General features: G+C 42.3%; 1 protein-coding gene across 3 annotated transcripts; it reads right to left on the bottom strand.

The window, feature by feature from the left end:
- Nucleotides 1-9,016: 9,016 nt before the first annotated feature.
- Nucleotides 9,017-25,547, bottom strand: mfsd8l2 (major facilitator superfamily domain containing 8-like 2). 3 transcript variants are annotated; one of them, XM_026149759.2, is made up of 13 exons: nucleotides 25,407-25,547; nucleotides 24,583-24,669; nucleotides 20,851-21,167; nucleotides 20,566-20,751; nucleotides 18,860-18,922; nucleotides 18,645-18,764; nucleotides 18,309-18,388; nucleotides 17,570-17,840; nucleotides 14,146-14,219; nucleotides 13,654-13,867; nucleotides 12,569-12,691; nucleotides 12,263-12,393; nucleotides 9,017-9,505 (listed from the first exon to the last, which is right to left on the bottom strand). In XM_026149759.2, the coding sequence occupies exons 3-13, from the start codon at nucleotides 20,924-20,926 to the stop codon at nucleotides 9,425-9,427; spliced, it is 1,419 nt and encodes a 472-aa protein (XP_026005544.1). In that variant the 5' UTR covers nucleotides 20,927-21,167; nucleotides 24,583-24,669; nucleotides 25,407-25,547; the 3' UTR covers nucleotides 9,017-9,424. The 3 variants fall into 3 exon arrangements, with proteins under 3 accessions (XP_026005544.1, XP_026005547.1, XP_026005548.1); XM_026149762.2 differs by lacking the exons at nucleotides 20,566-20,751; nucleotides 20,851-21,167; XM_026149763.2 differs by lacking the exons at nucleotides 20,566-20,751; nucleotides 20,851-21,167; nucleotides 24,583-24,669; nucleotides 25,407-25,547 and adding an exon at nucleotides 19,391-19,542.
- Nucleotides 25,548-25,551: the final 4 nt, after the last annotated feature.

Below are 25,551 nucleotides of genomic sequence, written 5' to 3'. Positions count from 1 at the left end.
AATCCCCGAGACTGGAGTCGGTCCTCGCTGTTAACACCGTGAAGTCACCTAAAGTTTATTGCTTGTCCATTTGCCAGCAATCCAAAGAGAGGCTTAACTCTCCCAGGAAGCCACAGAAAGCTCTTTAACTGCCTGACCTTCCTGTGTTTTTATGGAGCCGGGGAGCAATTTAACATGTTTTAGTTAGTCTGCTTCACCTCAGCGGAGATGCTAGAAAGTGATACGATGCTCGGAAATCAGCATTAGCCGAGCCTGATAGGCCCAAAGCCCATATCTGCCTCGAACATCTCAACTGCATTCACATTTCCAGCAGGAATTCATCATTAGACTGGCCTTGAAGTGCATTATACCGCTACCTTGAAGTCTAATGGCCTGTAATAGAGACATGTAAGTATACAATGAAGTTAAGGCTGCGAGACAGAAGCTGAACGGATCCCCCCCAAAAAAGAAGAATAGACGGGGTGAAATTCTGCTACCTCTGGGATAAAGAAACTGTCACACAGGCACGGCTTCCAGTTTATCTTTTAATTAACGTCTCATACACCGAGACAAACACACCATCAATAATGCAGCGGCAACATGCTACAATATTAATGCCAGACGAAATGAGGTAATTAGACGGGGGGAACTATTTCCAGCGCATGTGTGCGCCCAGCTAGCTAGCATCACCGAGCGGGAATTACTCGGCGGGATACAAAAGGGATACCGCTACAATGGAGTCATGAGAAGAGGGGAGCAGCTGATCCCATGTGTGCCAGGGCCAAACGGGAGGGGACAGAGGGCCAACGTTTTGTTTGTCAGGATGAACAAATGGTGACAAACGATAGCAAATTGGAGTGAAGGCCCCCTGCTGAGCTATGGTCTGCCCACTGAGGTCTCAATAGAGCAGAGGTGCTATGGCTCGGGAGGATAAAGACACACATATATAAAGTTATCGAAATGTAATAAAGTTCTAAGGCGTGCCGCGCATACAGAAGCAGGCCCAGCCACGACAATAAGATGCCAGAGACAGGAGCCATTGGAAGCTTGGAGACGACACACAGAAACAAAGGGCTCCCCTGACTATCTAATCCAATGTTTCACATGAAAGGCTTGAGCCTCTGCCGAGGACTAAAACAGCATTTGGCCTAATCCTATAAATCTATATGATCGAGACAGATGGAAAGTAAGTTCTCTCAGTCTGTGCCACTGGGAAAGAAAGAGAAAAAGCCTCATACCTCTCACCCCCATAGCCCTTGTTTCCAGCCTCATCTGCGGCAAGCTGCATAGCATAGCAGGCGTATAACCACAACACGGTCTAAAATAGATTTCGGGGGCCAGCTCAAGCCACGTACAAAAAAAAAGTGTATTTCATTTAATTGGCTGGATAAGACAAAGATTTTTTAATTTCCCCTGAGATACGGGTTGCCAACTTGTGTTTTTACACTGAAAGAAGAAGAACTGTACTCAGAGCAGTGCCAAGAATTTACAATGTTCTCTCTCTGTTTCTTTTTTTTTTCCACGGGCGATGCTGCGTTTTTTTCTCTCTCCTCGGAGAGCTCTGCAGATATTGGATTAATTATGCAGATGTTTAAATATCAACCTCGATCAAAGACTCCTACTAGTCTGCGAACCTTAGTTTGTCTGCGCTCCGTCTCCTAAGACCTGTCGTGGCATATGCTCCGGCACGGAGGACACACTTTCAGCTTTTCCTCTCCGTTTCGTGATTCTCCTTCCCTTCCTCCCTCCTCAACACAGACAGGCCATTGTGTGCGGGCACAGATGAGATTTGCATGCATGTTAGACTGGATTACACATGCAGGCTCTGGGAACCCGGACCCCTGTGGTCTCCCTTCACCGTTTGGGCCCGAAAAACCGGCGAGTTCTCCTTTCAATCAGCAACTTCAAACAAATCTCACAGCTTAATTGGCTCAGGAAGATACAGAATCAAAGGTTACATTCCTTAAAATTTGAGAGAGTGGGAGAAGAAGAAAAAAGTTTTGCAGTCTCTCTGCAGCTGCCCGTTTAAATTTGTCTCAAAATCAACTGCAGTGAAGCGGGGCCCTCATCAAGTTTTACATCCATCAGCAGCCAGGTTCCTAACTCGGGGAGATAAGGGTTAATCCTCTAAGTGATACGTTTAATCCCCGATCTTAAGATGCTGTGTGTAAGAGGGTGGGAGATGCCAGATAAGAGAAGGCAAATCTCCTTAAAAATAGCTGAGAACGCAGCATCAATCTGCCAGGAGATGCAACAAACATTTGATGATTTGATTTTAATTTCATATTGCCTCTTTCGTCAATACATCCTTGATCATGCACGTGTGTGTGTGTGTGCATGCGCGCACGCTTTCCGGTCAAGCCTCTCCAGCCTCGTCAGTGTATTTATAGAGCATTTGTTGACACTGACACAGTATTAAAGTGGCTGCCAAACAGACAATGAAAACATCTCGTCTCCAAGCATTTGTGTGTCATTACATTTATTCATACGAACATTAAAGTAAATTGTCAGCGCTGTCTTCTTTAAGCAGCTAAGCCCCGCGGAGCGCCTCTCCTCAGCGGGATTATAAATGAGATAGGATTTAATATTGATCCTCCGCTGACCTCCTATGAAGTTCTCATCATTTCATAATATTCTCCACAAATGCTGCTGATGCGATCAATGAACTCCCACAGGTCCGCGCGCGTAAACCTTGACCTTAGCGCTTGAGCATGACCGGGCTGTGCGCGGCCACAGGAGAGAGAAGGCGAGGGACGACGCACGAGGATGCCTTGTTTACTTGATATGGCGACTCTCCGTGCGAGCCCCCATCACCCCCCCGGTTCTCATCATCTCTTCATGCTTGCATCTCTAGTTTGGACACTATTACATTTTTAGGCTCCACAGCACGCCGCTGAGTAACGCCACCTTCAAAGGGCTAGACCGTGAAGTATTGGATAATTTTTTACCTCGCACTGGAACGAAACTGGTTGATGAGCAAATTTACTGTCAGCTCTGAGGCTGTCTGATGCTGCTCCTCAGATGAAAAGAGGAAGGAAGGAGGAAAAAAAAGGAAAAAGAATCTGTCTCCTCACAAAACACGTGGCTCATAAGCAAGCCACATAAATAAATGAGCTTGATAATTATCGGAATATATTTCCATTCCTCTTACAATGGTCCCCAATCAATGAGCCTGCCTTTAAAAGTCAGAGCTCGCATATGTCCCAAAGGCATTCATTTCACTGACGCTCACATATGAGTTTGGGGGTGGATGCTTGGTGTGGGTGGAGGCAATTGATTCAATGTATCTGAGGCGATGCCAGCCGTACATAATACACAAAAAACAGCGACGGAGGAAGGGTGTGGGCGGCGGGGTGTGTGTGTTTGTGTGTGTGTCAGAGTAGGGAGGGCTACCTGAGTGACTGTAGCCTCTAATAAATCAAATCATTTGCCTTCCCGCCAGCTAGTCCTGTTTTGGAGTCTAAAGCTGCTTATGAGAAAAAAGACATGAGGAATTGTGATTTGTATTCATCGATACTGAGCCACAAGCACACGATGTCCCCTCTCCCACTCCCCTGTCAGCTCATTAGTCGCCCATCTCGATATTGCTATAAGGTGTAGATTCAAGCTCTCATCTAATTATGCCTGCACACACAGAGAATTAGATAAAGAAAACCTTTGCATAATTGGTCCAGAAATGTCCCTCCTTTAGTCCTGTGTGTATGGGTGTGTGTGTGTGTGTGTTGGGGGGGGACAGAGACACACACACATATTATTGGACAGGAGCCACACCCTGGCAATGACATCCAGAAGTTAGATTTTTAAGCCGGTAACAATAATGTGTGTGAAACTGTAAATCTTCGGCCAAGCTGGCAGGAGACCAACCGCCGACATCTATTTAAAAGATTTTTTTGATGGATAGTCTCCTCCGAGGAAACAGAATCACATCCTGGATATATACATTCCTGTATAATTAAACCTCTTAATAAATGATTTGCGAGGACAAATCTTTCTGCACAAAAATATGGATGGCAACCAGAAAAGGAAAAAGAAAGAAAGAAAGAAAGTTGTGGAATGAATATATCTGGCCTGATTCCTCCCCCCTCCCCCCACCTCCGTAGCTAATAACTCATTTATCATCTGCGACCTATTAATGACCATCTTCAGTAGAGCCGTAATACCATCAGGAAGAGGAGAGACACTCTTTGCCTTCCTGTTGCTGCTAACATAATTGTTACAGATCATCTCCATTCGAATGCGGGTGCAGGTGTTTGGTTTTTTTCTTTGCTTTGGGACCGAGTACCTTTATCTTTGTCAGATGACAGTGTCAATTTGGCTTCAAAGCCGGTCAATGCTAAAAACAGCCGTTTGTACATTTTTCCCTTGATAAAAGTGGAGTGGATGCATTTGATCAAATCTCTGTTGCATTTAAATTTCTATGGGGAGGAGGAAAAAAAGTCATCTTATGTTGACTAATGTGTTAATTAAAAAAGCACCCCAAACCAAATAAATTATAATACAAAAACACCACAAAATTTACATTCTTGCATATGGAAATGTGTGCATTAGAAAGGTGATAGAAGATACAGTTCATGTAATGCATGTAATTACATATTCTGTCTTCACTCTGTGGTTTCACATTACTATACTGCCCGAAGCTGGCACTTTTCAATCCATGAAATCCACAGACTGTATATTAAATATAGACATCCTTAAACCCCCAGACTCTAGCTTGATCATCCATGCTATCAGAAGTAACCAAGTATGCTAAGCTAACATCGAACTCCAGTAAGGATAGTTACCAAGCTTGTTCCATAGACTCCGTGTGTGCATCATATACAGATACCTGCTGAAGTAATGTGAAAATAAAACATTACCACACAGCAGTGAATATTATTCCCAGGAGGATATCTTTACAAACTAGTACAGAAAGAACCAACATCACAAACAGGTTATTGCAGTAAGTAAATAAGTAAGCTATAGAAAAATTAAAAACCTGTTTATTTCTGCTGTGAAGTTAGTTTTGGAGCATGGACGATGAAAAAAGATGGATTTAGCTTCTGCGCTGAAAATATGAAGCCAATTCTGAAGTGACTTAAATCTGCTTTCTATCTCAAGGCCACCAGATGGCGATAGCTGTGGTTAGCCTATTAGCCCCTTTCCACCAGTACTTATTCGGCTCGATCCGACTAAGTTTGTAGGGTTTTTGATTAGGTGGTAGTACCTGCACCACTAAAATTTTTAGTAACAGCTCAGCCGGTATGACACCAACAGACAGCATGCCACCGACTGGCAAGTCACTGCCGTCACTCAATGAGTGAAATGGCAACGAGACAATGGCAACACAAAAATCAGCACCCTGGTCTCAGAGCCTGACAAAAAGCCATACTTAGATATACCATCGCCTCGACATCCTCCGTTTTAGTGTTGTGTTCGTGTCACATAGATATGACCTCACAGGGTTTTCGGCCGCGTTGTTATAGCAACCTGATGCACATTAGGTGGCACTCAATTGTAATGGAAAAAGAGAGAAACCCAGTAGAGTTGAGTCAAAGCACGCCGAGTTGCACTATGTACAACTGGAAAACAGCTACATGTGAAATGGCTTTCTGCTCTGACCTCTGTAAACACTTTCCTGCTGAGTTATGGTCTCACTAACTCAATATGAATTATATTGAATTATAAAATTAAATCTATTTTGTTACTTGTGGTCGCACAATGTTTCAAACTGGAACCTTATCAGTGATATGAAACCGTCGTTATCCAATGAGTGTGTGGTTACACAGTCAGACCCGCTGCTCCCCACCAGCCTTCAAAACCAAAGGGTGATGTCATTATGCTACACATTATCAAGTCACTTTAACCTGTGGGTTATTGATGGGGTCAGTTAAGTAGCAGAGGGGATTGTTAATCAGTTTTAGCTACTTTGGTATTAATGAAATTAACAACTGTTGCACTAGAGGGGTAACAATGAGACAATCCACAAAGCAGGAATGTTTTTACAGCTGGAGGCCACGGACATTTTATCTGACTGGATTTACATTATTTTAGCATTTGGCTAAGATCAGTGTCGTTGCTGGTAGCACGAGGCGATACCTGGACCCTACAGAGGTTGCACAGGTAGTCCACCATCTCCAGGGTGGCACATCAATATGTGACATTGGCAGAAGGTTTGCTGAGTCTCCCAGCACAGTCTCAAGATCATGGAAGCGATTCAAGGGGACAGGCAGTTACTCTAGGAGAGCTGGACAGGGCCGTAGAAGGTCCGTAATCCAACAGCAGGATCAGTATCTGTTCCTTTGTCCAAGGATGGACAGGATGAGCACTGCCAGAAGTAGAGCCCTACAGAATGACCTCCATCAGGCCAATGGTGTGAATGTGTCTGACCAAACAATATGAAAAATGGGCTTCACGAGGGTGGCATGAGACCCCGAAGTCCTCTGGTGGACCTGTGCTCCCTGCAGAATTGGCAGGTCAATCACTGGTGACCTGTACTTTTCACAGATGAGAGTTTGGTGGTGGGTTGGTGATGGTCTGTGGATGCTTATCCATGGAGTGCTGCACTGCCCTCTATAGACTAGGCAACAGCACCCTGACTGCCATTAGGTATCTGGATGAAATCCTTGTGCTTGTTGTCAGACCCTACGCTGGTGCAGTGGGTCCTAGTGCATGACAATTCCCGGCCTCATGTGGGGAGAGTATGCGGCAGTTCCTGGACCCCACACTCGCCTGACCTAAATCCACCAAAACACCTCCGGGACGTTTTGTTTTGGTCCGACACCACAAAGTTGCTCCTCAGACAGCCCAGGAGCTCATTGATGCCCTGGTCCAGATCTGGGAGGAGATCCCCGAGGACACCATCTGTTGTCTCATTAAGAGCATCCCCGACGCTATCAGCCATGCATACAAGTATGCAGGGACCATACAAACTACCAAGTACCATTTCAAGTTGCTGCAAATTAATTTTCTGTCAAATGGACAAGCCTGCCGCATTGTTTTTCCACTTTGATTTTCAGGGATCTTTGAATTCAGCCCTCTGTAGGGTCCTGTCACTCCTAACACATTATCCAGTCCGTATCAGTCCAGATATCCAACATATTTTTTTTCCTCATTGAGATCTGGTGTATATTAAAAACTTTCTTTTAGCTTTTTATTCATGAGAAAAATGTCATGACAGTAAAACCACAAAGACCTGGCACGACTGGTTCAGACTGAGTGTAACACATTAAACTGTAGTTACTTCACTGTTCACAGCTCGGTTCACCACAGAGCAGCAGTAACATAAAAACCCGGAGTAATGGCTACATCCAGCAAGATATTTTTACACGATAGCTAAAATAACCGCACACAGCAGACTGATTGTTCCTCGACATGGCATGAAAACAGTTTGTACACAGAAAGCAGACTGAGTCATTTATAGTTATGTGGTACTACAACATGCAGATGCATTCACTAAAGCTCCACGGCACCTTCATCTGTTCCACAACCAGAATAGCCAGGGTTTCCGCTCTCCAATTACACAACATTACTTCATCTTTTGGCCTCTTTCTATCCCACTCACAAAAAAAATAAAAAATCCCATCTCCATAGCAACAAACTCTCATCCATAGTTCACAAAAATAATTGTTTGCTCCCGCATCAAACAGTTGTTCCGTGGAAGCTGTTAAATTTTGAGAACTTGTGCGTCTGTGCCCACCTTTGGTATATTTAACATAAAAGCCCAAGGCCTCTGACTTTTCTATTTATGTCCTTTGTGTGCTTCTGCCTCTATACGCTGCTGCAGAGGCTGAGGTGGAAGATAGTTGACTGCGCCGGTCCAGACGGTCTTAAAAGCAGGACTGTTCATTATTCACATGTCCTTGGGTTGAGTGGATGCATGTCTGTATTGCTTGTTATTGGTCAGCTCGGCTCTGATGCTATCACATAAAGGCACAGATGCTGGAAAAAAAAGCACTTAAATAAAAAAGATGTCAATGTTTCTCCTGCTTGTTGCCCCAGAAAGACAAAAGAACTTGTCGCCTGGTGATGCGATGACGCCACCATGTTTACCTGTTACAAAGGTGGTAAGACCACACTAAGCTAGCTTAGACTTCTGAAATTAGCAAGAGCACATTCGACTAATTTAAGTTTATTAAACCGCAGATATTTAACAGATTTAAATGTCTTTTGTTTATATTTATGTTGCAGTATAGGAATTTCTTTCAACCCACAGGATAGCAGGAATCATGCTGGAAAAAAGGAGAGTAAATTCAGGATTGACCTGATTCTACGCTCCCTCTTATCTCCCTTAAAATGTCAAGTACCTGAATGCGCTGATCAGGCCATGAAAGTACTTATATATATTATGTCCTTGAGTCCCAGAGATTAGAATTTCCATTTCAGGCAGAAAGCCTCTAGAAAAACCAAACATCACATGCTGAGTGAAGAAAACTGGAAAGGTTACTGAGCCTTATCTGCAATTATGCAAAAACAGAGAGATTGGCCAAACCCATGTTCATTGCTACAAAGGGAATCTACAATGCCTTGATGTTGCATTCTCGTCTCGTAGTGCAGATATGTAGCACGCAGCACATCCTAGAGGAGGCTATAGGCAAGAACAGCTGACTGTACACTACTCACACCTAGTCATGTTTTGAATTATGAACACAGGCAATTAAACTTTAAATCCCCCCTTAGTAAGAAGATAGAGCCGACTAATTAAGTAAGTCCTTTTTAAATTTGGTTTTAATTCAGAGCTCCTCGAATGCCAAGCCGGCGTAGAGGATCAGATCAAAACAAGCTTGGTTTACTTTCATTCAAAGCTTTGCATTTTTGTTTGTGTTACATTCAAGTACCTAGTTTATTCCAGCATTAGAAGGGAACAAAACAACAAATCTGAAAATCTTCACTCTGTCTGACCTTCTTCTATCAGCAGCACTGACATGGAGCTTCTCAGATGTTGACAACTCCACTTCTGGACTCATTGTGTCATCTGTTCTCCGTCTCTCTCTTTTTTTTTTCCAAAGGAAGAAAGACAAGAAACAAAGCTTTGCTACAAAGGTCACTCGGAAAAACCTGCTTCTTTCTCTCATTTATTTATTTTTTTCCAACAAACACCGGGGGAATAAAAATAGTTTGGTTTAAAAATAATGGCTTTCATCTTCATTTATGCCTCTGAATATTCAATATGAGAGCAATGGTGCCCCCTTGTGTAAAATATAATTAACAGTCTGATAGTAAATATGCACCTAAGGTCAATTATAATTGAATCTGATAGCACAGCTTAGAAACGAACAGTGTTATTTAACCGTGAAAGAGTGTGATCACCTTTACAGCAGCTTCTGAGGTCCAGCATGTGTTTTGAACATTTTTTATTCCACATTCATACAATTCCCTCTGCAGTAAACCTGTATTGATTCTCTCAGAGGTGAAGGGCGCTCCCTCTGTCCGTCTTTAGCCTCTCCTGCTCTTCACAAGGACTGCAGCTCTATCCTCCGCTGTCAGAGCTCTGTGCACTCTGCACCGCTCGCGGCTCAGTCAGGCGGTCGTAGGACAGCGCTGTCATAACCTGTGAAAATGTACAGTGTGATATGGCTTTGGAGAATAGAGAGAAGCAAGTAATAAGTAGAGGCTATCAAAGACATGCTGAGTTAAAGATTTTACTGGCTAGAACAGCCTGTGGCTACTGTTTTTCACACTGGATTGGTGAAAAAAAATTTTTTTAAGCAGTAGCTTCGGCTAGTTTCAAACAGGGAAGGTAGATGAAGGACAGAAAACAGAGCTCTTTCTCTCTGCTGACATTAAAATTAAAATAACCATTAAAGATTTTGTAAGCGTTAAATGATCAGTCTGAAGCCACACTCGTGTCTATGCTAAATGTGAAGCTACAGCTAACCACACAGCTTAACTTAGTTTAGCATGCAGAATAAACATAAATTCAAAAGAACTATTTGGAATTTTATCACCAAATTACTTTTTTTTTTAAAAACAACAGTAGAATGTAACATGTTATATTCCAGTGAGCTTTCCCACCTGCTAGTTTGTAGCGTCTGTTTTCAGTCTCAACGCTATGTGAAGCTAAAGTAAGCTATCCTTTAGCAGAAGGCGATTTTCTTAAAGCCATACACAGTCAGTCTGCCTAATGACCAAGACTATATTAGAGAGACACACTACCCAGACAATCACGAAATGAACTATGGGATAATCCAAAGCACAGATGGCTGTATTAAATATAAGTTTAAAGGGGAGAAAGGCGTTTTAAACCGTATTTTGAGCTTTTAACAGATTATGGAGTATATATATAATCTAGGGAAAACTAAAAGGAACATTTTTGGTTCAGTCGCACTATAGCAAAAATTGAGCAACAACCTTCTTGCAACTAGGAAAAATTGGTGATTGCAGGGTTTATGCACTGATGTTGTTTGTTGTGTTTTGTCTTTCTCCCCTCTCACCCTCAATCGGTCGTGGCAGATGGCCACCCTTCACTAAGCCCGTTTCTGCCGGAGGTTTCTTCCTGTTAAAAGGGAATTTTTCCTTCCCACTGTGACCAAAGCACTTGCTCATAAGGGGTCATCTGATTGTTGGATTTTTTTTTTCTGTATTCTATGTATTATTTTAGGACCTTTACTTAGGGCTTAAAATCTGGGACTGTCCACCAATTGCTCTTAGAACTGAAGAAGCTTCTCAGAGGAGAGATGAAACGTCTTCAAGAAACCTAAAGAAGTCCAGACGCTTTTCTTTTAAACCTCCTTAGACTATGATGACCTGGATGACTGAGAACCTTCACAGACATAGGTCTTAACCTTACAATCTGGTTGTTCAGTGATGACACGACGAATCCTACTTCCGGGCCTAAAGTAGTCTGCGTTTAATATGGCTTTTGTGTTGTTAACATGTTTAATGTTATGTATTTTCTTCTATTTGATCTCAAAAAGCTCCTAAAACAGTCAGTGATCACTGTTGACCTCCCTCGGCTTTTATTACCGCTAATCATTTATTTAAGCTCAGTTTTTAAAACCTTAGGATGTAACTACAGCCCAGCCCATGCAGCAGTATATGAATGACTAACCTCGTATTGTGAATGGATTATCTCAGTTGTTCTCCTGGCTGAAGTTTGGTCCTTTTACAGCATCCTGCCATGTGATTACATTTGTTCCTGACCACCGAGAACACTCACGTTAACTTTTATCGAGTGGGAAAAAAAGTTAGCTTGTTTATATTATGCTAACATAGCTGTGTCGCTAGCGGTCACGTAGCACATCATTATATACCAGCTAGCCCAACTTCAGTAACCCTTCAAACGTCACTGCTGTTTAGTTTTCTGTCTTCATTTATGCTGGAAGTGATAACAGAGCTGTACGTTTTAATTTCTTTCCAAAACCCAGCAGTCAGGACATGCTATATTGTATTTAGATAGAAGCTAGCGAGCTAACTCCCTGCTAACTTCTAACTCCGTTAAATGTCATAAATTCCGTTTTCATGGATGCCTGGATGTTAAACTCAATTGTTACACCTGGTAGAGCAGAACGCTGATCATTTTATTAAAGATGAAAGACTTTAGACAGTTTTTCAACTCTCAGTAATGCCATAGTGATGTTTGATATATGGACCTGCAGCGGAGTTTAGGTCCAGACACGGCTAGTGACGTCAGACTGAACAACCGGATAAAAAGTGCATGGAGGCAACTGTTGTTGTGATTTGGTGCTATATAAAAAGAATTGAGCTGAACAGAAAAGTTTGTGGCGCGCACTTTTAATACTAAGGCAACTGCACAGGTGGATGATCATGGTCCCCCTCAGACTGACTGCAATCACTCTCAGATACCTTGTAGAGGTTGCCAGCTCACTGCAATCAATCAATTATTCTGCACCAAAGAGTGCAACCTGTCTGCAATAGGTCTCCTTGCAACAGGGGACTTGACTCAAGTGATTGCAAAACAAAATTAATTCTCTATTTAAGCAAGCTTGCTGAACGCTTATGTCATTTTGCAGTTAAATCGCTGTCCTGCAGCAGCTACATCACTACTTCTGGAGGAATTTCAGGTCTGGATCCATGACGTAAACGCTACAAGCTATAGCTTAGCTTAGCACTCTATAAAGAATAAAAATTTGAACAACACAAAACTTTCCAGTTTCTCTTTTGTATCGGTTAAATAACTGTATATGGCATGTCTTATCCCGTTGGTTTATCAGTGATAGTAGATATGTGTTAGTACCACATAATAGATTACATGCTAAGCCAAGCTAAGCTAAACACCTGACAGAACACAGCCACATAGCCAGTCTGTGTAACACTACACTATTACTGAGCGCCTTGTTCTACTTACTGTGATCATAAGAAGTAGTGCCAGCATCATGCCCAACATTATGTACAAATTATTAGTCAATCCTCCAGCCCACAAGGGACCCAAGATTGTGGCCAGGCCCCCAACTGAGCGTCTGACACCTTGGCTGAATCCTTTTGGTGAGGGATCACAAAATATTAGGTTATTTATTTCAGATATAAACATAACAATATGGCTTTAAAGTTCGCTACGTGTAATTTTTTTTTCTATGCATCACATGCGCTGAGCAACAATCTGTTGTTTTAATGTGTTGAGCCAGCACACGGTGCCAAGGTAATATGAGCCAACCTTGTGTTTTCTCAGCAGTGACTTTGGAGAAGAGAGACACCTGAGACACGGCCACAAAGGGAAGCCCCAGCAGCTGCAGAAACACTCCGATGATGAAGGCCGACAGCTCCCATCCATAACCACCTGGCAGGGGTGGGAAGATGATATCACAGGATCGCTAAATTAAAGTAGTTTATCACAGAGTAAATGGAATACATAATTCAGCAATTACCTTTAGCGCAATCCAACATAAACCCTCGCATACCTATATTTGATAGACCTAGTGGCCAATAAATATGACAGTTCTGAAGCTTCTTATTTCTCATGTGGAGTCATGATCATTCAAAGAGTGTGGCAGATCATGCTTCGGTTGCCCAGCTCGTCCGTCCGTCAGTTTTTAAGTTTCTCCCACAAATGGGCTGGCAACACCAGAGACGGCTCAATCCGAAAAACGAAACCCCTGCCAAGCTGGCAACCACTTGATTTTTGTTCTCTGCTGCTTTGCATCATGCACATGCCTGTATGAATTTGTGCCGACTCTAATTGTTGGAAGTTCTTGCATGAGCTGAAAGTCTATCATTTTACGATCAAATTACAGTTTCACCAATCAAACATGCCTCTCGGTGGCCCCAAAGGATAAAATAGTTTTTCTTTAGGTGTCTTTCTTTCGGGTTTTATGTCTTTGTTCGGTTGCTTTAACCACAACGGTTAACAAATGGCAAACAAATGACAGCCACGCTTTAACAAATAGCATTTTTGCTAAATTTGATTACTCTAATCCTTTTATATGTACTCAGGCACTACCCAGCTCCAGCACCTGTCACTTGTAATCAGAGCGATAAACGTGACGAGCTGCAACAGACGCAGGCCAACATTAACATACAGGATCCGGTTTGCCTCTATGGTATCCTGCTGAATGATATCATTTACAGAGCACACTCAGTTCAGCCAGTGTGTAACCCAATATGGCTCTGCTGTGCTCTACACACCGACACTGGTGGAACAGAAAGGATTTGGCTCAGAAAAAGAGGCATTTTTGTGTCTGTGTGTGCCTGCATTTGTGTGTGTGTGTCTGTGGGTGTGGTTTTTCACAGGCAGGTTAGCACCTCGGGGGTTGCAGAGGAAGATGAGGCACCAGATACAGGCGGTGCAGCAGATGACCAGGCCCGCTGCCAGCACGGCGCGGTCCGCCACCTTCCTGCTCAGCCAGCGTACAAAGAAGAAGCCCAGGATGACCTCCACCCCGCACAGGCTGTACATGAGGCTGTTGCCCAGCTCGCCAAAGTTGAAGTGGCGCTGCGTAAGAGGGGTCACCATGGTCTGTGAATTTTTAGAAAGACACCAGTCATTTAGGCAAAGCGGTCCATTCAGAGGTAAAGAAAGGTAACCAGAGTATCCAGTTAGGTCAGTTTAATAAGAGGTGAGAATGGATCTTTACACAGAGGCTGATTATGTGCTTCAGCATTTAACTGATTATTTTCCCAAAAGTTTAGGTCTTAGAAGACTCAGTGTTATTCACTCTGGATGATAAACAGTGTGACATAGTGTGAAATGTTTGGAATCGCTGCCTGATGGATCTCGATGGTCGCTGCTCTCACCTCCAGCGCCGTCTGATTGAAGAGAGTGATGAACTGAGCCGTGAGGACAACAACTACCTCTTCTCTCAGGAACTCTGTGCAGAGAAGGACAGAGAGAGAGATACCAGAAGAAATAAAATAGGGAAGTCAGGGAGAAAAATCCCCAAAAATCTTCAACTGCTAGCTTCAAATCGAAAGTTTCAACTGGCAAGTTAATTCGAGATCAAGAAGTTTTAAGAGAAAAGAAAAGTTGGACGATCTCAAAGCGGTTGTAAGATAGAAGGAGGCGTGACAAATCCTGGCCGCCTGGTCGTGTTGATCATGTCGTCCAAGACGCTCTATATCTATTTCTTTTGATGGAGAGAAGTATGGATTCTGATATTTATCTTATATCCAAAACATGATTACACAGGAAAAAAGGGGGGGGAAGCTTTCAATAAATTCCAAATTTTGATACCAGCTTTTCCTGGAACAAATTCCTCCTTATGGGCTTGGAGAGGAGGAAAACGAGCTGGGCTTGCTGCTAAATTTGGATGCCAGATGGCTGGAGAATCGGCTTGATATTACACTGTGTGATCCACTACAGTTCAGTTCTCTGTGTTCAGCGTTTGCACTGCTATTGACATGGTTTGATTATTTTATGTCACTGGATGTGTATGTGTGCAGGTAAATACCTGATGTGGCTTTAAAATGATTTATTGTACCTCAGAAAGTTCTGAGACAGATTTTTTTCCCCAAGATTTCCCAGCTTTTATTCCAAAGTCTGAATCTACAGACTGATTATTAGAATCAAAAATGCTTAATAATGGACAAAAAAAGTTACAAAGTGGTTGCTAGGGTTGCCAGGTCTTTGGTATTAAAGCAAAGGGCAACCACTGGAGCTGAAAATTGCCTTGCTCTAAAAGAAGGTCAATCCTAATGTTAAAATATCCAGACAGTAGAAAGCATCGTTAAAGAACAAAAAATAGTTTGTGCATTTTTTCACTTATTACAAAATCTCTGAGCAGAGAGGGGTTTTTTAAGGACTCTGGATACTAGAAGCTGGGGGCGCGGCCAATTTGACCAACAGGCATCCAGACACAAGCAACTGTAAGCAGTTTGGGTCTTCTAGGTATCACCTCTGCTAATTCAAGCCACTGAGCTGGATCTTACCTCCATGCTTGTGCTGTTGGTGCCTTTTATGACAATTTTAATTGGCTAATATGATGTGTTTCTGCGTGGTACGAACTCTCCCAGAAGTTTGTGTTTCTGGTTTGGTGAGTAAAAGTCTAATATTTAATTATTATCTTTGTTAACACTAATTAGCTGATTTGTTTGTCTGTTCATTGATCCTATGAAGTTTATGGAAGCAGACTGGTAACCAAACCTGCTAGAGTGAGCTGAAAACCTGATTCTTCATCCAAACATCAACTCTGTCTTCAAACACCCCCCCCAAAAAAAAATGGTGACAGCAAAAACATCAAAGCATCAATTCAAACGGCAAACGACTCGGAAACTAGTTTTTATCCCATCTATGGATAAAAGCAGCTCAGCGGCCAATCCAAATTAGCCCAAGATTTATTTATACTTTTTTAAAAAATCCAGGTGGCCACTTTGATGCTTTTCCTTTGGACCTTAAAGACATGCTCTTGCTCAGCCGATACATTTTACATTTGATGCTGCACAGAAAATAAGTAATAAAAAGATCTATGAGGAAAATGCTTTGACCTAAAGATGGTTTTCTGGTGACGCCACAAGTAGACAAAGCAAAACAGCAAGTTCCACCGTTTTATTCATTGTATAGCTTAGCTTAGGAAAGAGACTAGCTAGCATGGCATTAAAATTAGCTTACCATTACTTCTAAACATTTCATCACTCGTGAGAGGAGGGGTACAACCTGAAAATATCAACCCAAAATTCAACCCTAAAACTAATCATACTTTCTTGATCTAACTGGAAAAACTAAGAAGCTATATAGCCTAGAACTGTTTTAAACCACATATTGACTTCATTGATATCATTGTTGTTAGTTATCCAGGAAGACATTTACTAGCAGAGGATCTAGCACAGAGTAAAACCTGCATTTCTTTTATTTCTATATTTTTATACATGTTAAACAAATGAAGGCATTCACTCCTGCATCTGGACTTTTTGCTCAGTATGAAAGTGGAATCTAACTCTTGATTACAAAATATCTCTTAAGTATATTTCAGATAATACATCTTTGAATGTTTCAGTCTTTTCAAGGGAGAAGAACTAGAGCGTGAAACAGAGCAGGCTACAAACCTGCAGTGCCGTGTAAGCATGTGTAAAATCTGATCCAGTTCAGATACAATACAAGTACATGGACTAAAAAAGGCAGTTGTGTAGTTTTCCTTGTTCCAAAAGCAAAGATTCACAGAGATTTTACTGGTGCTGTTATGTACTTTTTTCTTTCCACGACACCTACCAGAAAAATCAAGATTTGATGAAAGAAAGTGAAAGATCTGCCCTGATTTTCAAAGCTTCTCCACAAAAAGTCAGAAAAGATCAATAATTAAAGAGAGCGAATACCAGACACGCTGTAAGGGCTAACAGACACTCCTACTGCATGTGCCAGAGAAAACATCCTCCGCTCCTGCTGCGTTTCTGGTGTTGTAGCTTCTCTTCGTACAAAAAGGAATCAATAAGAGGAATGTTGGCCACATTACCAATTCTGTCTCCATTTCATCCACAAGTCAACCACAGCAAGTCAGTCAATAAAAAAGGAAGTCTTCCATCCTTCCCTCTACCACGTCTTCAAAGAGTGAGAGAATCAATACAGCACATACACACAAACACACGCACTCGCAGTTGTGTCTTTAGAGGACACAACACCGACTCGCATTTCCTGGAGAGTTACTTCAGTCTTAAACACAACTCTGACCCCAACACTCACCTCGACCGTAAGCTTTAAACACGTCTGCAGCTTAAATTTAACGACGTCCCCAAAAGAAAAATAAATCCCCAGAATGTGAGTGCGTAAATCTACGATCAAAGCTTTAGGTCCTCACAACATGGTTAAGACAAATGAGTAAGTACTCAACCCACTCACTCCCAAGACACACACACAGTCAAAGAAAGTACAGAAAGGATATTGAGTAGTGGCAAACAATCGCAATCGCCATGTAAACGTACTATGACACTAATCCAATAGTGCACCTGACATCATGTATATACATGCTCTGACATAAACCAGACATGTACACGCAAGTCCAATCAATACACCGGGAATCTGATCTGACATGCTGCAGAAAATTCCTCAGAGAGACCTGGAGAATGGAAAGTGTGTGCGAGACTGAGTGAGCAAATACAAGCAAAATCAATAGAGCAGATATGAAACATGTGCATTGGCAGTGACACCTCTTCCTACCTGAACGCTGCAAAATGGGGCAGAGGAAAGCTGACTGTAATTGCTCGAGACAGGCAGTCAAACCTGCCGGCTCACCTCTGCTGGCGCTGAAGTTTCGGAAGGGGTCCGAAGCTCTGTGGACGGGTTGCATGTCAGACGAGGTGGAGGTCTCCAGTTGGTCGGAGTTGAGGGCTCTGTAGGTGTGCACCGGCTCCTCGTCAGACCCCATCAGCGGCACCTCTTCCTCTACCTCCTCCTGTTTCATCTCCATCATCGTGGCTCCCCCCTCGCAGCTAACGGGTGGTACATCCCAGTACATAGCCAGGACGACAAACTGGAGCAGCATCCACAACAGGCACATGAAGATCTGACAGCATGGAGGAAAAACCCACATGTCTTCAAAGATCTTACAGTTTAAACACACAAAAAAAGATATTTTCACAGGACCAGAATCCCTGGAAGCTTTCAGGAGAGATAAAGTGGTTCAGCTATGGAAGCGCTGCCTGGCAGAGTGAACTCTAGAGAGGGATTCTGGGTCATATTATGCGGAAAAAAATGGAAGCAGGCATATAAGAGCTTTGTTAAGTCTCATTTAAGCTTCATCCACGCTACAGGTGTTTTATTGAGGCACACTTAGATAGAAACAGATCGATACAGGTTGTTACGGGACCGAGTACCGCTGCAGGTGTTTTGTATTCCTCTTACTCACAGGAGAACAAAGGAGGAAAAATATATATGTGAGCACAGAATGTAGAGCGACTATTTCTGAAGGTTATTTCTGTATTCATGAGCCTTTCACAGAACCTTAGATTACTGATTATCTGGATGCTGTTACCCCAGGAGACGTATACTTGTTCACAACAAAGGGCCCCAGTTTGAAATCACACAGCCGCAGGAACAGGTTGAACGCCGGCCCTGTAGAGACAGGAGGAAGTGCTTTAAAGATGAGATAAATGGAAGATGTGTGGAAACAGTAGCCTGCTCCTTAGTGATTTTATTGAATGTTTTTTTCTGCTCACAGTTTAAATGAAACATCAAAAAAGAAAAAAGGGGAAAAAAGGATCACGAAATCCTTCCCGTTGTCTGATATTTCCTCACAGGGCAGAAGGGGTGGTGAGAGGTGAAATAACACCTATTTCTCTGTGGATAAGTGGAAAGGGTAGAAACTGACCAACAAGAAGACCGGCTTGTCGACCAGCCATGATGGCGGCAAATATTCCAGCTCGCTCCTCCGGCTGAGTGCTCCGAGTCAAAAAGCCAAAGATGGAGGACCCAGCTCCTGCTCCGACACCTTAGGGCAAACATATCAAACTATGATATATTACATGCATTGAGTGTTAACCGTTTTACGTAATGCATGCGTGCATGTGTGTGCGCATTTGTCACCTGCTACAATCCGACTGCATAACAAAAGCCACTTTGAGTATCCAATGAAATACATAAAGTTACCTGAGAAGAAATTTAAAAAAAATAAAAAATTGTTGTGAAATGCATCTTCATCTGAGGCAAGATCTTTGTTTAAATGTTTCCAAAAAAGTACTGGCTTCACCCTGTAACAATTCCATTAACTTCTATACTATTCTATACTTTGGCTAGTTGGCTAATGTTAGCATGCTAACACGCCAACCAATGACTGTATAAAAAAAAACTTTTCTTTTACTAAAAAGGTCTACAGTCATTGATTCCAACACATTCGGTGACAATAGAAAAACACTGTATCTAGTAAAGTGCACATTAACAATAATAGACGATCATGTGGTACTGCTGTTTTAGTTAGTTGATTTTAGCTGATAGTAGCTAGGTTTTAGCTAGTATTTACTAATATTTAGCTACTATTTAGAATATACTGTTAGTCTAATAGCATTCAGGTGATTTTGTTGTTTGGTTGACAACATAAATTTCTTAACAATGACTCACATCATCCCTATAATGCTTTGCTTAAAGAACAAATAAATAGTTATTTTAGAAATTCCCATAATCCATTGTGTGCATCCTGTAGATAAAAATTTGAATCGCAGAGGCAGCTAGAGAGTTCTCATTTTGAAGCCTGTACCTTCACACAAGCCTAGAGACTAGTCAGTGGCTATCTGGTAACTATGGTCACTATGGAAACATGTGCATCAACTAACAGATTAGCCAGTGGCTGCAGGAGGTTAAAGGTCCACTGTTAATAGCCCTCTCACCACTCACCAACCACAACTGCTTGGAGAGTGGTTGCTAGAGGTTGGCACGCACTAGCATGAAATTGGTCACAAAGCGGTATGGAGGTATACCGTGCGCTACCAGGAACCTTCTTGCAGTTGCTTTGGTCTCTAGCAAGTTGCTGCTGTCACCAGTAGTTTGCATGGAAGACACGTGAACCTTCTCTGTTTCAAGTCTTATTTTAGTTTTACAACAGCAAGCTATGGGGCAACTGCAGCAATCTGCTATCAACAAAAGCAATCACAAGGACGTTGTTGGTACAGTACCCTCTTTGTGACTGATTTCACCTAGTAACCTCCAGCAAACACTGACCAACACAACCCAGCGGGTGGTTGCCATGGGGTTGCCAGCCAGTATAGGTCTACATAACTAAAGCCTTTTTTTTCTTTTTATGAAACCACACGTGATGAAGTGTGACTGACAATCACATGGCAGGAAATGGCCAAACACAATTTAGCAAGCACTTCCTGCTTAACTGTGTCTTTTATTCTAAATGAGACTCAGAACAGAATCAATATTTTGGGAAGGGACCAGTAGGGTGATTTCCTCTTTGACTTTTCTACAATCAGACTTCTTTTTGCAACTGCAGAAGCCACCCTCTGCTGGCCATTAGAAAGAAAGCAGGTTTAAATCAATTCTGCGCCTCTTTCACTATTCACTTGACTTTCTTCCTCCCGGAGGCTACGTTCAAAGAGAAATTTAGATTGCATTCAGATGAAAGGAATGACCTGATATCAGATTTTTTGTAAGCTCGGTCATCTATAAGGAATTCTCTGTGTTGCATGAGGTGAAAATAAATGCGTAAAAGATGACCCACAGAGTCTCTTCATACAGAAGCGTGACGCAGAGTCTAAATTAGTCATGTGATGTCTCGTGGCTTGACTACTTACCAACAATCTCGAAAACATTTGAGAAAAGGACAATGGACTTTGTAGTTTTGCTTCGATCTGACCAGATGCCAAATAGCGGGCCCGTGACCAGTGCACTCAAGCTGAAGGCAGACAGACCGAGACCTAGGAAGTAAGGTGGAGCCTCCAAAATCTGTAGATACCTCCATATTGTAGGAAGAATGACAGCTGAGGCCACCACAGAGGAACAACAGAGAAGGGTTGAGACGTGTGCATTAATATGCCAAAAACAACCCTGAAATGATATCCAGTTCGATATGAACTTACCGTACTCTATGCCACTCAGCATGAATATCAGTCCAATGGTGAGAAAAGTAAGATTCCTCTTTTGGTGATTATCCATTGTCCTCACTGACTTGCTTCTTTTTACATGCCAACCTCTATCTGCGCATGCTGCTCTGAAACATTCTTCAGAGCCATAATCAGATAACAAGAGACACCATGCATCCTATTACAGCTGCCGGCCCAGATAATCAGAGGAATCTGTTGCAGCGCTTTACAAGGTCACAGCAAAACTTCTTAGAGATGGACAACAAAGACGATGGGAGGCTTTTCTTACAGAAAAAGCTCAGGACGAACGAAGCCTGGACCACGTCACAGCAAACATGGAAACAATACAAACAAATATGAAATGATTGCAGTAGTCCAATTCCATTAGGCATTTATGTTAAAGATGAAATTCTGTTTGACTCCATTCCTCGGTGTAGCACCACGCTGCGAGATCGAGGCAAGTTCTCAGGTTGCCCGGTGAGGTAAAGTACCCTGAGGTTTATACATATTTAAACTTGTTTGCTTCAGTTTCATCAAAAGCACCTCACAACCTTGTGAAAAAATGTGCAAGGCCTATCTGCCCCTTTTGGTTACACAGTAATATGCAAAAGTCTTGAGACACTCCTCATTTCTTTATACTTTTCTTCCAAGGAGGCAGACTAAAGAAGAACATCTAAAGAAGAGCCAGGGCAATAGTTCTCCAGGCCTTCTGAAGGAGTTTCAGAGTTTAAATTCAAATTAAATTAAATTCAAATTTTATTTGTCACGTACACAGTCATACACAGTACGATATGTAGTGAAATGCTTGGACAACTGCTCGTGACCTAAAGAGAACAAAAAAGGAAAAGGCTATGAATAAGATAGGAAATAAATATGAAAAATTAAAAAGGGTAAATTTAACTAGGAAGGAATAAAATATAAATTAAGGTTAAAAATGAAATAACTGTACAACACAAATTAGAATGAAGGGTAAATTTAACTGGGAAGAATAAGATAAAGATAAATATATAAATTAAAGTTGAAAATAAAATAACTGTACAACAAAATACACAATACACAATATAGAACTATATAAGAATGTATGAAGAAATCTAAATATAAATAAATATATACACAATAACAGCAGCTGTACAAGTATTAACCGGAAATGAAGAATATAGTGACCAGTGTTGTGCAAAACCAAAGTCCAGAAAGTCCAGTGTGTGTGTAAGAACTGTATGTGTGGGTCAGTACTGTGTGGTGGTGTGATTGAGAGACCGTATCGCCTGCGGGAAGAAGCTCCTCCTCAGTCTCTCTGTGTTGGTCTTCAGGGAGCGGAATCGCTTTCCTGACCTCAACAGAGAGAACAGTCTGTTGTTGGGATGGCTGAGGTCCTTCACGATCTTCCTGGCCTTGGTCCGGCACCGCCTGCTGTAGATTGAGTGCAGGTCAGGGAGCTCGGAGCGGATGGTGCGCTCAGCTGACCGCACAACCCTCTGTAGAGCTCGTCTGTCCTGCATGGTGCTGTTCCCGAACCAGGTTAAGATGTTTCCCGCCAGGATGCTCTCTATGGTGCACGAGTAAAAGTTCCTGAGCACCTTGGAGGGCAGTTGGAAGTCTCTCAAGCGTCTGAGGTGGTAGAGACGCTGTCGGGCCTTTTTCACCACGGTGTTGATGTGACAGGACCATGACAGGTCCTGCGTGATGTGAACTCCGAGGTATTTGAAGCTGTCCACTCTCTCCACTGGGCACTCGTTGATGACGGGGGTCTGGTAGTTCCTCTCCTGCTTAGTGCTGAAGTCCACTATCAGCTCCTTTGTCTTACTGACGTTTAGAAGACGTTTTTCTTGGAACTGACCGTTTTCATAGTAAATCTTTTTTTTGTTGTTGCTTTGCTTTGTTTTGTTTTTTCTGTTAAGCCACTTAACACTGACCCATGAATCATTCAAGCATAATAAAAGCTCCTACACATAACAGAGAATAGGACAAATTGTATCTTTAAGGCACTTTGTTACTTGAAGCCTGTTGCAAAAACACATCTTCTGTTCAATTTCTGTAGTTAAATCTATGAAAAATGCCAATGATAACATAAAATAGTAGTTTTGGCGTAGTAATGTGATTCCCAAAGAGCTATTAGCTGAAAACTCGGCATATCCCGGCATGGTGTGCAGTTTGTCCTTAAGGATTTTAGGAAACTGCTGAAGAAATCCAGCAAAGACTTGACACAGGACCTGACAGATGCATCTGGTGCTTAAGTTGATCCATCTACTGTTCACTGAAGCCTAATGAGAAATGATCTCAATGAAAGGAAGAAGCCAAAGGAAGAGAAACAGGGACAAAAGGCTGAGGTTATCATGTAATGCCAGATTTTACAATAACTAAACTAAAAATGAGAAACAACAGATGGAGTGGTGAATCCAAATATGAAATACTTGGTTCAAGTATGTACAGAGGTCAGGAAAGAGGTACAACATAGAGTGTGTACAACATGGTGGAAGCTCTATCATGGTTTTGGGCTCCATTTCGGTCAGTGGTGTTGGAGATCTTGTCCAAATTGATGAACACAGAAAAGCACCATCAAATTTGGATCCATCATGTAGTACAATCTGGAAAGCTTCTGATAATGTTTTAGCATGACAACGATCCCAAACACACTGCCAATGCAGTAAACACACAGTGAAACACTACCAGTCATGAATTGGCCTCCCCAGAGCTCGGACCTCAACAAGCAGTGTGGGATCGTGTTGACAAAGAACAGAAGAAAAAAGGCAGCCAACATAAAGTCACACCAATTATTGCCGTTCATGTTTGTTAGAATTGTACAAACTCTGTTTTTGCCTCACATACTGTGTGTTTCCATGCATGTTTGGACATGCTTCAATAAATCCCTGCACCTGTTTCCTATTTCTATAGCACAATATAAAGAAATAAGAGGTGGTTTGAGTCTTTTGCACAGGTCTTTAAATAGGAATTGTGCTTTTTACAAGCATGGGACTAAATTTAGCTGTTCAAAAACACAATAAATCACACAGTGATAAAACAAAAAGTAATGAAATACATCAGATAAACAAGGACTATAGCTTATGGAGCTTTAACAGCAGAGCGGGCAACGGAGGAAACTATTCAGCTTAACGCTGCAATGTATTCAATACTGAATAAATTAGGTATGACACTGCTGTCTGTTGTGTTGAGCTGTAGCTCCTTTTTTCAAGCTGCTGTGGTGTTCCTAGCCTTGGGCTCGCTGTATTAAACAGAACTGTCACCAAGTTAATACCGCCATATGTTTTTCAGCAACCCATGAATAATACAAAACATTTGATTGTTTGAATAGCAGATATAAACTCGCTCAGCATCATGTGCTCATGCCAAATAACGTCCAGACAATCTGAGAGGTTTCGAGCTCACCAGGCCCCTGCAGTGATGAAAAGTCGCAGGACTCATGTATTTGGGTAGGAATCTACTATATATGTATGCGTGCATTTGTTGGCCATAGTGTTGACCTTTCTGTAATTTTTTTAATGAAAAATGATTTCATAGAGCATGTGTACTCACCAGTGTAGCGTCACTGCGTGTGTTTCATTCTGTGGAAACGGTAATCAAGGAGGGATTCATCCGGCTCGGCTTTTCCGTGACAAACGGCTGCTGCTGAGTGTCACAGGCCCGCTGAGAGGCCATTAGCATCCTACCTGCCTTACCTGTGGTGGTTTCTATAGAAACACATATGAGGGTGGAAGGTGTTTTTGCACTCACCTTTGAGCCTTGGTAAACAACAGGAAGTTCCCCGGTGACTAAACTGATATCGAGTCCACTCAGCCAGTCACAGCAGTGCCCCGGAGCCTGTTGGAGATATGAAATGATCAGCTGCTGGCAGAAGGACATTTGACTTTCAGATAGAGAGGAGCTTGTTAGGTGGATATACTGTACAGGAGGTAGCTCAGATAGGAGTGGGCATGTGGTTGAACACAGATTCTCCCCGGAGGTCATCCGGCATCCCCATTAACATTAACCTGCACGGTGCTCGCAGGCGGCAGACACGGTAAGAGCCGGCAATCGACTGGGCCAGGCAGCAACACTTTTGGGTTCATTATGAAGGAAAAGCACGGCTGAATTTAAACAGAGCTTCACATTATACACGCTATAGGTGCTCACTGGGTATGTATAAAAACCAGTTTGTGGTGACATCAGTCAGTTCATACTGCATTCCACTGATTGGGCATAGGATTACTACTATAAGCCTGGAAAATGTACATCTTCTGTTTGTAAAGTTTTAAAAAAAAGCCTATATTTTGTATCCTGTCCTGCCTCCAACAGGTTACAAAACCAGTAAGTTTCATGACATCCTGCTGGTCTGTTAATGGCGTCGGTTAAAAAGAAATATTGTATAAATATACAAACAACTGCAGCAGTCTGTAACAGATATGCACTGTTGTAAACAAAGGACTAGTCAAGATTTTAGAAAAAACGATTCAACATATATGCATGTGTGAGATTACAGCACATGCACAGCACAGAGTATTTCTAAATGTATGGCTTGAAGGGGAATGATATATCAGAAATAACCTGTATACACTCACCAGCCACTTGCTACACGTTGCTAGTACCAGATCAGCCCCACTTTTGTCTTCTTTCGTTTTAATTCCTCATGGCACAGATTCAACAAGGTGCAGGAAGCATTCCTCAGAGATTTTAGTTCATCGCACAGGTTGTCAGCTGCACATC

The sequence above is a fragment of the Astatotilapia calliptera genome, chromosome 18 (assembly GCF_964374335.1).
Source record: "Astatotilapia calliptera chromosome 18, fAstCal68.1, whole genome shotgun sequence".
NCBI lineage: Eukaryota > Metazoa > Chordata > Actinopteri > Cichliformes > Cichlidae > Astatotilapia > Astatotilapia calliptera.
Note: the sequence above shows the minus strand (reverse complement) of the source record. Positions and strands in the feature narration are given on the sequence as shown.

Excerpts from the sequence above, each read along its gene's own strand:
- mfsd8l2 (XM_026149759.2), bottom strand. The coding sequence starts at position 20,926 with ATGGATAATCACCAAAAGAGGAATCTTACTTTTCTCACCATTGGACTG. Across the intron at positions 20,752-20,850 it reads GCTGAGTGGCATAGAGTACG|CTGTCATTCTTCCTACAATA; the intron begins GTAAGTTCATAT and ends TGGTGGCCTCAG. Across the intron at positions 13,868-14,145 it reads TCAATCAGACGGCGCTGGAG|ACCATGGTGACCCCTCTTAC; the intron begins GTGAGAGCAGCG and ends AAAAATTCACAG.